At 28.1% G+C, this 17479-nt stretch overlaps 2 protein-coding genes across 2 annotated transcripts; both read right to left on the reverse strand.

Annotated features, from left to right (window-relative positions):
- Positions 1–814: 814 nt before the first annotated feature.
- Positions 815–2733, reverse strand: LOC111283678 (glutathione S-transferase F9-like). Its single transcript, XM_089758811.1, has 3 exons — positions 2486–2733; positions 2343–2391; positions 815–1412 (listed from the first exon to the last, which is right to left on the reverse strand). Exons 1-3 carry the CDS (start codon positions 2627–2629, stop codon positions 958–960), a joined length of 648 nt encoding a protein of 215 aa, XP_089614937.1. The 5' UTR covers positions 2630–2733; the 3' UTR covers positions 815–957.
- Positions 2734–5209: 2476 nt separating this feature from the next.
- Positions 5210–7175, reverse strand: LOC111283721 (glutathione S-transferase F9-like). The gene is made up of 3 exons (XM_022872317.2): positions 6958–7175; positions 6814–6862; positions 5210–5822 (listed from the first exon to the last, which is right to left on the reverse strand). Exons 1-3 carry the CDS (start codon positions 7099–7101, stop codon positions 5368–5370), a joined length of 648 nt encoding a protein of 215 aa, XP_022728052.2. The 5' UTR covers positions 7102–7175; the 3' UTR covers positions 5210–5367.
- Positions 7176–17479: the final 10304 nt, after the last annotated feature.

The raw sequence follows: 17479 nt of genomic DNA on the forward strand, positions 1-17479 counted from the left end.
GTGGTCCAAAGAAAGAGTGGAATTAATGGTTTAGAATGAGAAAAAAATGGCATGCCAAAGACCAAGAAGATCGACAAACTTGCTCTTACGGGTCAACAGAGCAAGGAAAAGGAATATTGGCAGTTATATTATTATTTAATTATACATAATTAAAAAAAAAAAAAACCTTGTTAAAAAATTCCAAGTCCAAGTCCATCATTTTTCTTTCTTTTTTTGTTTTTTTTTAAAAAATACTTTTACGAGTCTAAGTCGTTGATTTTGATTTGGCACAACTAGTCAAGTCTTGAAGAACCTTCTTCTTGGTCTCTGTCCGTACCCTAGTAGTTTCTCTCTTCTTCGTACGTAATACTATATACACAAAGGAAGCCCAACCATTTTTTCTTGGTACATATGATTTTAGATTAAATAAAAGAAAATAATATTTTTTCGTCTCATAAATTCATCAAATTTGTCTCAAGAGTTGAACATGAATCCTTTTTTATTCTTTGATTTTAATCAATATAACCTTTTTTTTTATCCATATATAAACAAAAATTAACAAAATTCCAATTAGAAAGAGTTATAATTTTTCCATCTCTTTTAAAAACCTTTCCTTTTATCTTTAATTATTTATAAAAGAAAAGAAAATAATAAAATACCAAAATTTTCATTTTTTTGGGTTCCATGGGCTTTTCAGAAGACCTGTCCAAGGCCTAGCCTGATCCGTCAAGCCTAGAGCCCCAAAATTTTTCCAACAAAAGTTTCCGATATAAGTTTTTTTTAAGAAAATCATTGTGAAAGCAAATTCTTCTTAATTCATACCATCATTCAAACATAGGACAAGACAACTATAACTATAAAACACCCTCAAACATAAGTTCTCTTATGAAAGATAAGACAAGAGCTGAAAGCACACTGCTGATTAACAAAGTAGACATTATTGAAAAGAGACCCATTGAAATTGCAGCATTTCAATCTTTAGAAAGAAGAAGCATAGAGCTGGAGAACCTTTTGCCAGGAAGGTCTGCTGCTAATATCATCCCACCAAGCACTCACATGTTTCCTGCTCCTTATCATATACTCCTTTCCAATTTGGTCCACCAAGTACTGAGTAAATGGCAAATGGCTAAGGTCAGCTAGGCTGAAGAAATCACCAGCTAAGTACTTGTTCTTTGATAGCCTATCCTCATAAACATCCAGCACTTTGGCAAGCTTTTCCTCGTTCTCTTTGATCAAATTTTCATCAGGAGGGATCCCCAACTTGGGCGAAAGCATGATTTGAACAGTTAGGGCGAAAACTGGTGGGTTGTAGTTGTTTGCCTCAACGTCTAGCCAATTTTCCACTATACCCCTTTCCTCTATTGTCTTTCCCAGCAGATCAGTTCCCTGTGACTTGTATTTTTCTGCATAATACCTCAAGATGGCACGGGATTCTGCACAACCCACATTATAAAATTCATCATTTCATTTCATTTCATTAAAAGAAAAAAAAATTCTTGTTAGAAAGTGATTCAGATTAATGGCAAAAGAGTAAGCACTCACAAATTCAACTCTTCCTAGATAGTTTGTGAGGCTTAGATGATCATATTCTTGCCATTATATATAGACATATTAATATGTAAAAATCTTGTCTAAGTGTTCAAGTGAAATTCTCCCTGACTGTCACTTTCATTATAAATCAAAATGATAATGGTAAAAGCCTTTTAAGTGATACTGAGTGGAACCCACTTTTTCTATCTTGGTGTAAGATTTACTTCAATAATTGATGCTGATGCATAGTAACTAAACCTGATCATGGATCAGGTAGGATTAATTCAAAAGTCCTACTTAGGGCCCAACCCAGTCTGTCTGCGTCCAAGAGACCCATTATTTTAAAATATATTAAATATTTAAAATATCTGAAAATCTTATTATTTTAAATATATTTTAAAATTAAAATCAAATAAAAATAAATTTTATTAATAAAATAAAATTTCAGGTCAAGATCGGATATATCTAAAATTTGATTCGAGCTCAATTAGACTAGCAAATCAGACAAATATCTCAAATAATGGATATTTTTAATTTAATAGGATTAATTTTTTTTTTCAGCACAATCTGATGCCAAACTCAAAAAATTCATCTAAAACTCTTTTTTCTTTTATGATCATAATTTTATATATTTTTCATTTTATCTTTTCAATACAATCACAAAACGAATATGAAACACTACAAACTAGATGAATTGTTAGAGGCAGATTATTATTAACAAACACTCAATTCAATGATTCCATGAGCTATAATTAATGGTTCATTTGATATGTGTTGGGGAGAAGATATGATCATGTCAATTTACAGGTAATTAGAGAAAGGATATTAATTACCAAATAAAGTATAGTCTCCATCTTGAACGACAGGAACTGTGCCAAAAGGCTGCAAAAATCAGAAAACAAGAGATGATTGTAAACATGATCCTCACTGAGAACTTGGAAATTTTGAAAGAAAAGAAGGAAAAGGTTTAGCTGACCTGCAACTTGAGAAATTCAGGGTGTTTGTTCTCGCCTTTAAGCAAATCAATCGGCACAGTCTCAAACTCAATCTCCTTTTCAATAAGACACACAAGCACACGCTTAGGGGAAGCATAGGCTGGGCCATAAACCTTCACCACCATTGTTGTTGATTGACTGTTTTACTTATTGAATTGTTCAATGCATATCACTGAGTTTATGGCCTCATCAATTTTATAGAACTGGCTGCAATCATAGATGTTCTTTAGTGTCGGAGGGTGGGACATGACAGCTCCTCTGATTTTACCTATTTAGACCTTACATACCTAAAATAAACTTATTAAAGTGCCTAATTTAGGGGAAATTTATCATTATATAACTTTATAGATAAAAATATAATTTCTTTCCTTCGAATTATTAGGATCGATACTTTCAGCATTAAAATCAAATTTATCATTATATTACGATTCATTATTGAATTTTATCGGTATACATTTAATTTCAATGATTTTTAGATAAAAAGCAAGTAACGAAATTAAAATATTTCAATAATACAATTGATTTTTTTTTCAATTTCATAACTTTTTGCCTAAAAATCCACAAAATTGAAAAAGTAATAGCAAGATTCAATGAAATTGAAATTCAATATTTAACTTAATAGTATAATGATGATAAATTTATCCTTAATCCCAATATATATATATATATATATATTCTGATTTCAATATAACATGTCATGATATTTTCTTTCACAATTGAAATAGCATTAATAATGAATTCAAAATTTAAATAGGCTAATTTATATAATTATTTTTAAAATATAATATTTAATATGTTTAAAATTTAAATTTAAGCATATATAATCCATTCTTTTATCCTTAAAGTAAGATTCTTTTTATATAAAAAAAATCTTTAGTGTAAGTAATAAAATAAAAATTTTCATTAAGTTTTCAAGTTGTATGAATTTATAATTGATGTTATACCTTTAGGTCAAGACTCAAGGGATAGAGCTAGGTTGCCTAAAAGAAGAGTGTCCGTCATAATTAAAATTTTTTATTTATTTATTCTCATAATTGAAGATTTTGATAATTATCCGCTCATTTTTTTCCTTGGGATCAGCACGACCATTGGATGGGCCGCATACATAGAAAAGACATGATTTGTGGTTTTGATGTTTCTCTTTGTTAGTTAATGGAAGTAACTTTTCTTGTTCATCGTCAAACATATAACAAATCCAACCAAAAAAAAAGAAACAAGAATTTGATCCCTAATCTGGTTTATTTTTAATAGACAGCTGAAGAGTTATCTTTAACGGGCCATGACTTTAGAGATATGTGGTGGAAATTTTGTTTGATTGCGGAAAGGGGATTTCTTTTCAATAATGCAAGTTATCTTTTTTCAATATCATAACTTTTTATCTAAAAGCTTACAAAATTGAAAAGGTTATCGCACGATTCAATGAAATTGAAATTCATGAACAAAATTCAATATTAACTTAATATTGTAATGATAAATTTATCCTTAATCTCAATATATTTTTAGAATTTTTTAAAAATTTTCCTATTTTAACTATTGTTATGGACATGGGTGGTTGTTTAAAAAGTAATGTTTAGCATCTTTTCCAAGGTTAAAAGATAAACACAGGACGATTAGAACAAGGAATGAATATCCAGATGGTTTTAGTGCAGTGGACAATCAGGCAAGGTTGGTTGGGTGGCTGCTAATTGTTGTCCTGCAATGGAGAAAACCTTCCTTGAATGCATAATGCAACAAATCCCCGTATACCCTTTGTTTTTAATTACAATTGTCCAATAATGCAAAATCATACTTGGAGGGTATCTTGCCACTGTGATAAATAAAGAAAGGCTAAAGGAGGTTTTGTTGGGGTTTGTAATTGACGAGAAACTAGATAATAGAATAAATTCGGTGATTTGAATATTTGTGTTATGTAAAATATTAAAATATTAAATTTTATATTATATTTTATAAAAAAGATTATGTATTATAATTTGTATTGATATGAAAATATAAAATATATATTTTTAAATTTTATTAAATTTATATATAATTATTGTTAAATTTATGTATCATATTTATATAATATTATTATGTTATATATTAAATTATCAAATCTTACGTAAAACAATCACAATACATTAACCACACTCGGGATAACCAATATTACAGAACAAAAATTACTAACCGATTACCACCAAGCCATAAAAATTATACACTCTGTCAACCCTGCCTTTGCCAAGGTATCCGCCATGCTTAAGGCCTCTCTATAAAGCAATCCCCAGACATCAAAGCACCCATCTCAGCAAAGATAAGATGCAGTACGTCTCCATGGCCTTGGCCCCACCAAAAATTTTATATTAATTCAGTCGTTTTTGCTTTTGAAGTTTTTGTTTTAAACTTTCGTGCCCTTTAATTTTTGAAAAATAAATGAACTTTCATTATCCAATATCATGATTCGACTAAAAACTTTCACTTTTTAGATTGGACTACTTTTAAAAAACATATCCAAGGCCTAGCGTGATCTTTGAAATTTTCAGTTTTTGGATTTGACTGGTTTTTTAAAAACTTAATCCAAGGCCTAGCCCGATCTGAAGGATCTAAAAGCCTGAAATTTTTCGAACAAAATTTTCAGGTATAAGTTTTTTTTTATAAGAAAATCCCTCCAAATGTAAATTCTTCTTTATTCATACCATCTATCAAACATAGGAAAAGACAACTAAAAAATATAAAAACCCCCTTAATCATCATTTTATTTGATTATAGTTTATCAGCATAGGATAATAAGTTCTCTTAAGGCAGATACAACAAGAGCTCAAAGCAAACAGCCGATTAACAAAGTAGATATTATTGAAAAGAGGCCGTTGAAATTGCATCACTTCAATTTTTAGAAAGGAAAAACATAGAGCTGGAGAACCTTTTGCCAGGAAGGTCTGCTGCTAATATCATCCCACCAATCACTCACATGTTTCCTGCTCCTTATCATGTACTCCTTTCCCATGTGTTCCACCAAGTACTGAGTAAATGGCAGATGGCTAAGGTCAGCTAGGCTGAAGAAATCACCAGCTAAGTACTTGCTCTTTGACAGCCTCTCCTCATATACATCCAGCACTTTGGCAAGCTTCTCCTCACTCTCCTTGATCAAATTTTCATCAGGAGGGATCCCCAACTTGGGGGAAAGCAAGATTTGAACGGCTAGGGTGAAAACTGGTGGGTTGTAGCTGTTTGACTCAACCTCCAGCCAATTTTCCACTACACCCCTTTCCTCTATTGTCTTTCCCAGCAGATCAGTTCCCTGTGACTTGTATTTTTCTGCATAGTACCTCAAGATGGCACGGGATTCTGCACAACCCACATTATAAAATTCATCATTTCATTCCATTTCATAAAAAAAAAAAAAAAAATTGTTGTCAGAAAGTGATTTAGATTCTTGCCAAAAGAGTAAGCACTCAGAAATTCAACTCTTCCTAGATAGTTTATGGGGCTTAGTTGATTGTAGTCTTGCAGTTATGTACAGACATAATATAGTATAATATGTAAAAATCTTGTCCAAGTTTTCAAGTGAAATTCTATCCGGTCGAAGTGTTCAAGTGAAATTCTCCAGGACTATCACTTTCACTGCAAATAAAAATAATAATGGTAAAAGATTTTTAAGTGATAGGGAGGGAACCCACTTTTTCTATCTTCGTGTAAAAGATTTACTTCAATAATTGATGCTTATGCATAGTAACTAAACCTGACCATGGATCAGGGAGGATTAGTTCAAAAGTCCTACTTAAGGCCTGAGCTGACCCAGTCTGTCTGAGACCAAGAGACCTATTTTTTTAAAATATACTAAATATTTAAAATATGTGAAAATCTTATTATTTTAAATAATTTTAAAATTAAAATAAAATAAAAAAATATGATCAAAATAAGAATTTAATTCTCATAAATAAAATTTCAAATCTCATATCTAAAGTTTGATTTGAGTTGAAGTAAATTCGCAAATCGAACAAATACCTCCGTCGGTAGACATTTTTAAATTAATAGGAATAGATTTTATTTTATTCTTTTTTAGGCGCAATCTCGTACCAAACTGAGAAAATTCATCTAAAACTCTTATTTCTTTGGTCATCAGAATTTTATATATTCTGCAATTTCCCTTTTGGATACAATCACAAAACGAATATGAAACACTACAAACAAGATGAATTGTTAGAGGCAGATTATTTCTAACAAACACTCAATTCAATGATTTCATGAGCTATAATTAATAGTTCATTTGATATGTGTTAGGGAGAAGATATGATCATATCAATTTACAGGTAATTAGAGAAAGGATATTAATTACCAAATAAAGTATAGTTTCCATCTTGAATGACAGGAACTGTTCCAAAAGGCTGCAAACGACAGAAAAGAAGAGATGACTGTAAATATGATCCTCACTGAGAATATGGAACCTTTGAAAGAAGAGAAGGGAAAGGTTGTAGCTGACCTGCAACTTGAGAAATTCAGGGTGTTTGTTCTCGCCTTTGAGCAAATCAATTGGCACGGTCTCAAACTCAACCTCCTTTTCAATAAGACACACAATCACACGCTTAGGGGCAGCATACGCTGGGCCATAAACCTTCACCACCATTGTTGTTGAGTCACTGCTTACTTACCGAAACTGTTGAATACATATTACTGAATTTATGGTCTCATCAATTTATAGAACTGGTTGCAATCATATATATTCTTTAGTATCGGTGGGTGGGACATGACAGCTCCTCTGTCTTTACCTATTTAGACCTCACCCACCTAAAATAAACTTATAAAAGTGCTTAATTTAGGGAAATTTTTATCATTATATAACTTTAAAGACAAAACGATACTTTTAGAATTAAGATCAAATTTATCATTATATTACATTTAATTTTTGTGATTTTTAGATAAAAAGCAAGTAACGAAATTAAAATATTTCAATAATACAGTTGATTTTTTTTATTTCATAACTTTTTATCAAAAAATCTACAAAATTGAAAATGTAATAGCAAGATTCAATGAAATTGAAATCCAATATTAACTTAATAGTATAATGATAAATTTATTATTTTACACTTTTTGATTTAGTAATTAAAAAGCTTTGAAGAAAGAATGTAGACGTAAATTTTAAATCCGCTATATCATTTTTCCCTTTTAAGGGTTTGTCCTCCTTTAAAAAAAAATCCTTAATCCTAATATATATATATATATATATGTATATATTTTCTGATTTCAAGGCAAAAAATCATGTATTGTTTTTTACAATTGAAATAGCATTAATAATAAAATCGAAATTTAATTTAGATAATTTATGTAATTATTTTAGAAAAAGTGATATTTAATATATTTAAAATTAAAATTTAAACATTTGTAATTTATATTTTTTTCTTAAATTATGGTAATTTTTGTAAAAAATTTTTCTTTAATGTAAGTAATAAAATAAAATTTCTAATTGAGTTTGCAAGTTGTATGAATTTATAATTGATAGGTCAAGACTCAAGGTGTAGACCTGGTTGCCTAAAAGAAGAGCGTCTGTCATAATTAAAAAAAAAAAAATTCTATTTATTCTCAGAATTGATGATTTTGATAATTATCTGCTCATCTTTTCCGTGGGATCAACACCGCAATCTATGGGCGGCAAGCATAGAAAATACATGATTTGTGGTTTGATGTTTCTCTTTATTAGTTAATCGAAGTAACCTTTCTTTATTAGTTAAAAGAAGAGTCCTGGTCATAATTAAAAAAAAAAAATTACTTATTCTCATAATTGAAGATTTTGTTAATTATCTGCTCATTTTTTCCGTGGGATCAGCAACACAATCTATGGGCGGTATGCATAGAAAAGACATGATTTGGGGTTTGATGTTTCTCTTTATTAGTTAATGGAAGTAACTTTTCTTGTTTGTCGTCAAACATATACAAAATCCAACAAAAAAAAAAAAGAGGAAAAAACAAGAATTTGATCACTAATCTGATTTATTTTTAGCAGACAGCTGAAAAGTTATCCATAACTGGCCATGACTTTAGAGATACGTGGTGGGAAATTTGTTTGATAGCATAAAGTAAATTTGACATTCATGTTTTTGTGCCATATTTTATATCGTGTTTGATACATATAATAATATAAATTATTAAAATATAAATATAATATAAATTATAAAATATATTTAGTTTTTAAACATAATATAACACGTTTAATATATATATATATATATTATATAATATTATATAATTAATATATATAATTAATTTATTTAAATATGATATGAATAATGTGAATATACATTAATAGATATGATTAATATAGATATATACGAATATATATAATTAACATGAATATATATAAGAATATGATTAAAATAATAAATAATTATAAATTATTTATCATTTACAGTTTAGTAAATTTGGTGTATTAATAATATAAAAAATACTTATATATTAAAAAATTAAAAAATTAATACTCATTTAATATGTATTTAATATATATATAAATTTATATTACATTATAACTATATTAATTTTTAGTATAAATTCCAAATGAAAAACTATTAAAGATTAAAGAATAAAACAATAATGTATACGATTAATATTAATATTAATATTGTATTTATATTATTAATATAAAAAATAAATTTATAATAATTATTAAATGAATATCATAATTAAATGTTTAAAATAATTTTTATATGATATTAATAGCTAATTAAGTATCATAATTAAAAGATTAAAAATTAAAATAATATTTATATGTTTATATTTAAATTAAAATAAATATAAAAAATATGTTAAACATGTTAAACAAATATTTGTATAATAAAATAAAATTAAATGTATTATTCTTGTCATGTTATATGTTTAAATATATCAACAAGTATATGACATGATTTGTATCGTGTCAAAATTTGTGTCGATATGAGTAAATATAAAATATATTTTTTAAAATAAATATATAATTTTTTTATGTTATTTTCATATCGTATTACCGTGTCGTGTTTAAAATTATCAGATCTAATGAAAAAGGAATTTTTTTTCAATAATGCAAGTGATCTTTTTTTCAATATCATAACTTTTTATCTAAATTGGAAAGGTAATCGCAAGATTCTGTGAAATTGAAATTCATGAACAAAATTCAATATTAACTTAATAGTATAATGATAAATTTATCCTTAATCCCAATATATTTTAGGATTTTTTTTTAAAATTTCCTATTTTAACTATTGTTATGGACATGGGTGGTTGTTTAAAAAGTAATGTTTAGCATCTTTTCCAAGGTTAAAAGATAAACACAGGACGATTAGAACAAGGAATGAATATCCAAATGGTTTTAGTGCAGTGGAGAATCAGGCAAGGTTAGTTGGGTGGTTGCTAATTGTTGTCCAGTGATGGAGAAAACCTTTCTTGCATGGACACGTCAATAAATTCCCATATACCCATTGTTTTTAATTACAATAGTCCAATAATGCAAAATCATAATTGAAGGATATCTTGCAACTGTGATAAAATTAACTGTAACGAAAGGCCGAAGGGGGTTTTGTTTATTTAGTGTAAAAATAGACAGTGAGATTTGTAATTGATGATAAACTGGATAATAAAGAATAAATTTGATTATTCGAATATTTATATAGTATAAAATATTAAAATTTATATATTTATATTATATTTTATATAAAATTATGTATTATTATTTATATTAATACGAAAATATGAAATATATATTTTTTAATTTTATTAAATTTATATATAATTATTATTAAAATTTTAAATCATATCATATTATATTTTTATATTTTATTTATATCATGTTATTATATTATATTTTAAATTATCAAACCTTACAAAAACAACCACAATACATTAACCACACTCGGAACAACCAAACATTACATAACAAAAATGACTAACCGATTACCACCAAGCCAACAAATTATCCACTGTACCCTGCCTTTGCCAAGGCATCAGCCATGCCTTGAGCCTCTCTATAAAGCAATCCCAGACATCAAAGCACCCAGCTCAGCGAAGATATGATGTATACAGCTCGTCCCCATGGCCTTGTCTCCACCAAATATTTTATATTAATCCAGTCGTTTTCGCTTTTAAAGTTTTTGTTGAGTATGTCATAACATTTTTTCGTTCGAAAAGATTCGATTGCTAGATTTAATAAAATTTTTAAAAATTATTATTAGTTTTTTTAATAGGATATGATTTATCACTCAAAATATCATACCTTAATAAAAATTTTAAAATTAATTAAGATTTTATTAAAAAAAATTTAAATATACGAAATTAGAGTTAAATATGAGAGCACGATTATGAGTGAGAAAAATATTAACATTCTTATATTGCCCATTCAACGAACAATACCACTTAAACATCCATAATTCTATAATTTTAATAATACGATCTTTTTATTTTGTTTAAATTTAATTTCTTAAAATTTATTTTAAAAAAATATTTCAATTATGAAATTAACTTTATTATTATTATTTCTAATTCTATAAATTCTTCAATGTTTTGTCGAAATTTATAGAAAATCACTATTTAAAAAATATTTCAAGAAAATTGATCATTCACAAAATTCTCAAAATCTCGTCATAAAATATTTTAATTATTTGTTTCAAAAAGGATTTTAAGAACATCTCGACTCTTTGGTGAGTTCTTAAAATTTATTAAACATGTTTTACGATTATCCCGACTATTCGGTAAAATCTTAAAAATTTTGAATAAATTTTAGGATCACCTCAATCTTTTAAGAAGATCCTAAATAAAATAATTTTTTTTTATAATTAAATATTCAAAATATCAATTATTTTTTTATTTTTATTTTTTTATTATTGTTTTACATTGTTTAAATCAACCTTTGCTCTAGTAAAAATAATTTTGGAATATTCTAACTCTTTGGTGAAATCTGAAAAAATTATTTTTACTCGTAATAATTAAAGAAACTAAACTTTTTAACTTTCTTTAAAAATTACATTTAGAAGATTCATTTAAACAATTTATTTTTATTTTATTTATCATTTTTATAATTTATTTTGTTAGAAAAAATTATTTTTTTAAAAATTATCCTAACTCTTTGATGAAATTTAAACAATATTTTTGCTTGTAATAAAATTTTATTTTACTTAAAAAGTTAGTATTAATTTTTTTTTGCATATTATATTTTCAGGTCTTTATTTTATTTCAATTTTATTTTTATTCTATTTATTTATTTGTTTTTTTTAAATTATTACTAGTAATAATTAAAATAACAATAATAACAACAATAGTATTATATAAAAAAATAACATAAAATAAATCAAAATCAAAATCAAAGCAAAAAAAAAGAAAAACTGTTAAACGAGTCAGGTTGGCCCGCGAGTCGACGGGCAGATATGTGAGGGTTGAGCTCGGTTCAAACGCTCAAAATGATGTTGTTTTGAGGTGCCCATAAATAGGCCAAAATCAAAAATTTTCTTTATTTTCTCTTTTTTCTTTTCTCTTTTTACCCAGAGCTCCTCTCTTTAAAAAACCTAGCTCCTATGCCGGTGGCCTTGGAGCTCAGTTTTCGACTGGTCACCACTGTGCACCAATGGCCGAAATCTTCAATGACGTTGGAAAATTCAAAAATCCCCAGATTTCAGTGACCGAAAAATTCAATGATCACCAAAAAATTTAAATTTTTCATATTTCAGTGTTGAAAAATTCAACGGTTGTCGAAAAATTCAAACTTTTTCAATTTTCAATGACTCAAAATTTTTTTCAAAAATTCCTAAAAATTCCCCCAATGATCCTTTTTACTTTATAAACACTTTTTTTAAGCCTATATTTTTCAAAAAAATCTCAAACTTCCTAGATTTTCAAATTTTGTTCTTGAGGTTTTTTTTTTGAATTTTTTTTTTGTTTTCTGCTAGTTCCTTAAAGAGGATTACGATTTGTTTGTTTTTGCAAAATCCCTAGATTTTCCCCTTTTGTTCTCTCTGTTTTGTTTCACAAAAATTAGCTCTATTTATAGAGCTTCTGGGATTTCAAATCTCAGATCTCCTTAGATATTTTCATGAAAGATTTAGAGGTTTATTCGATGACTTTTGGTCATCGAATTTCATGCTGCCAGGTTAGGCAGTGTCAAAAAGAAAAAATATCACTTTGGCAGTTTGATTTTAGCTGCCAGAGTTAAAATCAAAGATTTTTTTGACTTTTTTTTAAAGATTAATAATAATAATAATAATAATAATAACAACAACAACAACAAAAATCACAATATTCAAAATTGGTGTCTACAACTATCATTTTTTGCTTATTTTTTATAATAAAAAATAAAGCAAAGATAAAAAGACACCAATTTTATTTAGGTAAACACATACAAAAAATAAAACATTGATCATAAAGTTTTTTTTTAATTTTTTTTAAAGTAAATTTGAAACTCTCACCAGAGATAACGAACTTTAAATGTAAAAAGGCTATTTTTACAAAAGGCAATGAACTTTAAATTCAAAAGGGCTCATTTAATCAAATACAATAAACTTTAAATGTTTAGAAGCTCTTCTCATCAGAGGCAACGAACTTTAAATTCAAAAGGGCTCTTTTAACTAAAGGTAACAAACTTTAAATGTTAAAAGGCTCATTTAACCAAAGGTAACAAACTTTAAATTCAAAAGCTCCTTTAACTAAATGCAATGAACTTTAAATATTAAAAGGCTCCACTAACCAGAGGCAACGAACTTTAAATTGCTCATTTAACGAAAGACAATGAATTTTAAATGTTAAAATCTGAGAGGACTTATAGATTATGCCATTTGGTCTTACAAATCATGCCTAACTTTGATAGTCTTTTAATTAGAGGCTCTTAAAATTAAAAAACTCCACTGACTAGAGGTAATAAACTTTAAATTCAAAACCTCCTCTGACCAAAGAAAATGAACTTTAAATTCAAAAGGCTAAGAGGCAATGTATTTGAAAGATTTCTCTCAACAGAGGGTTCACATCTTTTTAATTTTTGACTTTTTCTTTTGTTAGTCTTAGATTGTCCTAGACCCATACATCTATTGTGTCACATGAATGCGTGAATGATATTTTCATGTTTTTGCAATGCCATGCAATAAATGATGATCATGATGCGAATGCACTCATTATATAAATGAAGAGACCATCTTTTTTCTATTTTTTTTTATCATTTTTTTTAATCCTTGAAATTTTTCAAGGTTTGTTTTTTTTTTTCTTCTCTTGAATCCCATGCATTTCAGAGTTGATTAAGTTCAGATGAAATATATTTCTCTTCATATCCTGTATTCAATGTCTAACCTTTTATGACTTATAGGCCTTTCTTTTCATTGACCTTTGTTTCTTACTATTTTGCTTATGATTTTAAATCTCTTTCAAAATAATGTGTCTTTTATGGTCATCATCTTTTGAATTTCACAACAATTTTAACACATTGCACATTTCTCTCTTTAATGAAAGGGACAAAAAGAATGGTAAACAAAGTTATATTTTATTTCGGTAAAAGGTAAAAATGTTTCATGCATTATCAAAAAGGATATAACAAGGACAACAAGTAATCACATAACAAATATTTAGATCATCATGAACTAATTCATCATGGATTATTTTTTAAAGACTCTTGATTGGTGCCCTTGACTTTCAAAAATGCAATTGACCAAGCAACCCCAAAACCAATGAGATCTTCTAGCACATATTGAGAATTGACCCATTCCATTCACTATCCCCTTTTATTTTTATCTAAACTACCCTTTTAGGTTTTTAACTTAGATATCTTTTCAATTCATTTTGTTTTTATTTTTTTAAGTATAATACTTTTTTACTGCATCAGTATTGACTGGATTTGACAAATCATCTCCATCCATTCTTGCCAAGATCAGTGCCCACTAAAAAAAGTTTTTTTCACCACATATGGGCATTCTCAATTAGGAGTCCATTTTCTTTGAGGGTTTTATTGGTTAGGAAGAATCTTTTTCAAGACTAATTCTCTTTTTCAAAATTATCGTGAGTGAACTTTCTTGTCATAAGCTCGCATTATTCTTCTTTGATATAGTTGGCCACGGCAAAGTGTAGCTGATCTCTTTTCTTTAATAAGATTCAGTTGTTCATATTGAGCATGAACCTATTTAGCTTCTTCTAACTCAACTTTCATAAGAATGTGCAAGGAGGGAATTTTAACTTTAATAGGCAACATTACCTTCATCCCATATTCTAATGAAAATGGTGTAGCTCTTGTAGATGTGTGAATTAAAGTTCAATAAGCATGTAATGCAAATGGTAACTTTTTATACCAAACTTTATACACATCTATCATTTTTTTAATAATTTTTTTTATGTTTTTATTGGCCACTTTAACTATCCCATTCATCTTTGGATGATAAAGCACTTATTTATGATGTTTGATTTTAAATTGAGCACAGTCTTCAGTCATCATTTTATTATTCAAATTAAGAGCATTATCAGAAATGATCCTTTTTGGAAAGCCATATTGACATATGATCTCTTTCTTGATGAACTTGCAAACCACCATTCTTGTCACATTAGCATATGAAGCTATCTTTACCCACTTTGTGAAGTAGTCAATTACCATTAAAATGAATCGATGCCCATTTGAAGCTTTTGGTCTTATGGGCCCTATCACATCTATTTCTTACATAGAGAAAGATCAAGGTGTTGACATAACATGTAAGGACGTTGGAGGAACTTGAATCTTGTCTGCATAAATTTGACATTTGTGAAGTTTTTTAGCATAGTCAATGCAATCTTTTTCCATTGTCAACCAATAGTATCTTACTCTCATTATTTACTTAGTCATCATTTAATCGTTTGCATGAGTTTTACAAATACCTCCGTGAATTTCTTCTAACAATTTTTTGGCTTCAGCAGCATTCACACATCTCAATAGTATTTGGTCTCACTTTTTTTATATAACATTTCTCTATCTAGAAGAAACCCACTGGCAATCTTATCAAAGTTCTCTTATCATTCTCTGATATGTGCTTTGGGTACTGTTGATACTTAACATATTGTAATATATCAAAATACCATGGTTTCTCATCAATTCCTTCTTCAACATTTGAACAGTGAGCTGGTTTCTCTTACAAACTTAATTTGATGGGTTGGATTTCAATATTTTCATTCAATTTGAATATTGCTGCCAATGTAGCCTAAGCATCAACCATTTGATTCTCTTCTAGGGGTAAATGATGAAACCAAATACTCTTAAATTTTTTGATCAACTGATATGTACTTTTGGTATAAAATTAACTTTGAGTCTTTAATTTTTCATTCTCCTCACAATTGGTATATGACCAAAGCAGAGTCTTCATGAACTTTTAATACACAGGCTTTCCTTTTAAGAGCAACTTGAAGACCCAAAACACATGTTTCATATTCTGTCACATTATTGGTACAATCAAGATTTAGTTTTGTAGTGATTGGGTAGTAATCCCCTTCTAGAGATATCAAAACTACTTCTATACCATGTCCCAAAGCATTTGATACACCAATAAAATACATATTTCATATATCTTCATTATGCTCTTCTTTATCTATATGCAGTATAGACATTAAGTCTTCATCTGAAAAATCAAATGTCACAAGCACATAATCTTTATGAGCGTGTTTTACAAGAAATTCAGCAATAGCATTTCCTTTGATTGCCTTTTAAGATACATGTACAATGTCATATTGAAAAAATAACACTTGACATCTTGATATGCTTCCTGACAATGAAGGCTTTTCAAAGATGTACTTGATTGGGTCTAATTTTACAATGAGCCAAGTGGTATGATACAATATGTATTGTTTGAACCGATGAGCCATCCAAGCTAGTGTGCAACACATCTTTTCCAATGGTGAATACTTTAACTCATAATCAGTAAAATTTTTGCTTGGATAATAAATGGTTTGTTCTTTCTTTCTTGTTTCATCATGTTGCCCCAAAACATATCCCATTGATTTTTCATGCATCGTCAAATATAGGATAAGAGGTCTTTTAGGGACAAGTGGCATTAATACTGATAGGTTTGATAAGTATTCTTTAACTTTTTCAAATGCCATTTGACAATATTTATCCCATTCTCTTAACTCGTGTTTTTAAAAAATCTTGAATATAAGATCACATTTGGTTGTAAGTTAGAAATGAAACGAGCAATATAATTCAATCTCCCTAAAAATTTTTTTATTTTTTTTATGTGTGTGGAGATAGTAGCTCTTGGATGGCATGTATCTTATCTGGATCCACCTCTATTCCTCTTTTACTAATAATAAATCCCAGTAATTTTTTTGAGGTTGCACCAAAAGTACATTTAGCTAGATTGAGCTTGAGCTAAAACTTTCTTAATCTCTTACATAACTTTTTGAGATTGGTCACATGATTTTTTTTCACGAGATTTGGCAATCATGTCATCCACATACACCTCTATTTCTTTGTGCAACATATCATGGAATAGAGTTACCATGGCTTTTTGATAAGTTATCCTAGCATTTTTTAAACCGAAAGGCATGACTTTATAATAAAATGTTCCCTATACTATAATAAAAGTAGTCTTTTCCATATCTTCTTATGCCAATTTAATTTGATGGTAGCCTGAAAATCCATCCATGAATGAAAATAGAGAGTGCCTAGGGGTATTGTCCATTAGAGTGTCAATGTGAGGCAACAAAAAATTATCTTTTGGACTTACTTTATTTAGATCCCGATAATCAACACACATTCTTATTTTGCCTTTTTTCTTAGGTATTGGGACTATATTTGCCACCCATTTTAGATATTTGGTCATTTCTAAAAATCTCACATCAAATTATTTTTTCACTTCTTCTTTTATTTTCAACAACATTTCAGGTTTCATCCTTCTCAACTTCTGTTTAATTGGTTTGCACTCAGGGTTCAGAGGTAATTTATGCATTAGAATTTTAGTATCCAGCCTTGGCATATCTTGATATGATCAAGCAAATACATCTACATATTTATGTAGTAACTTTATTAACTCCTGTTTTATTGGTGATGACATTGA

Source organism: Durio zibethinus, chromosome 3 (assembly GCF_047325235.1).
Source record: "Durio zibethinus cultivar Kanyao isolate XHJ-2024 chromosome 3, ASM4732523v1, whole genome shotgun sequence".
Lineage (NCBI taxonomy): Eukaryota > Viridiplantae > Streptophyta > Magnoliopsida > Malvales > Malvaceae > Durio > Durio zibethinus.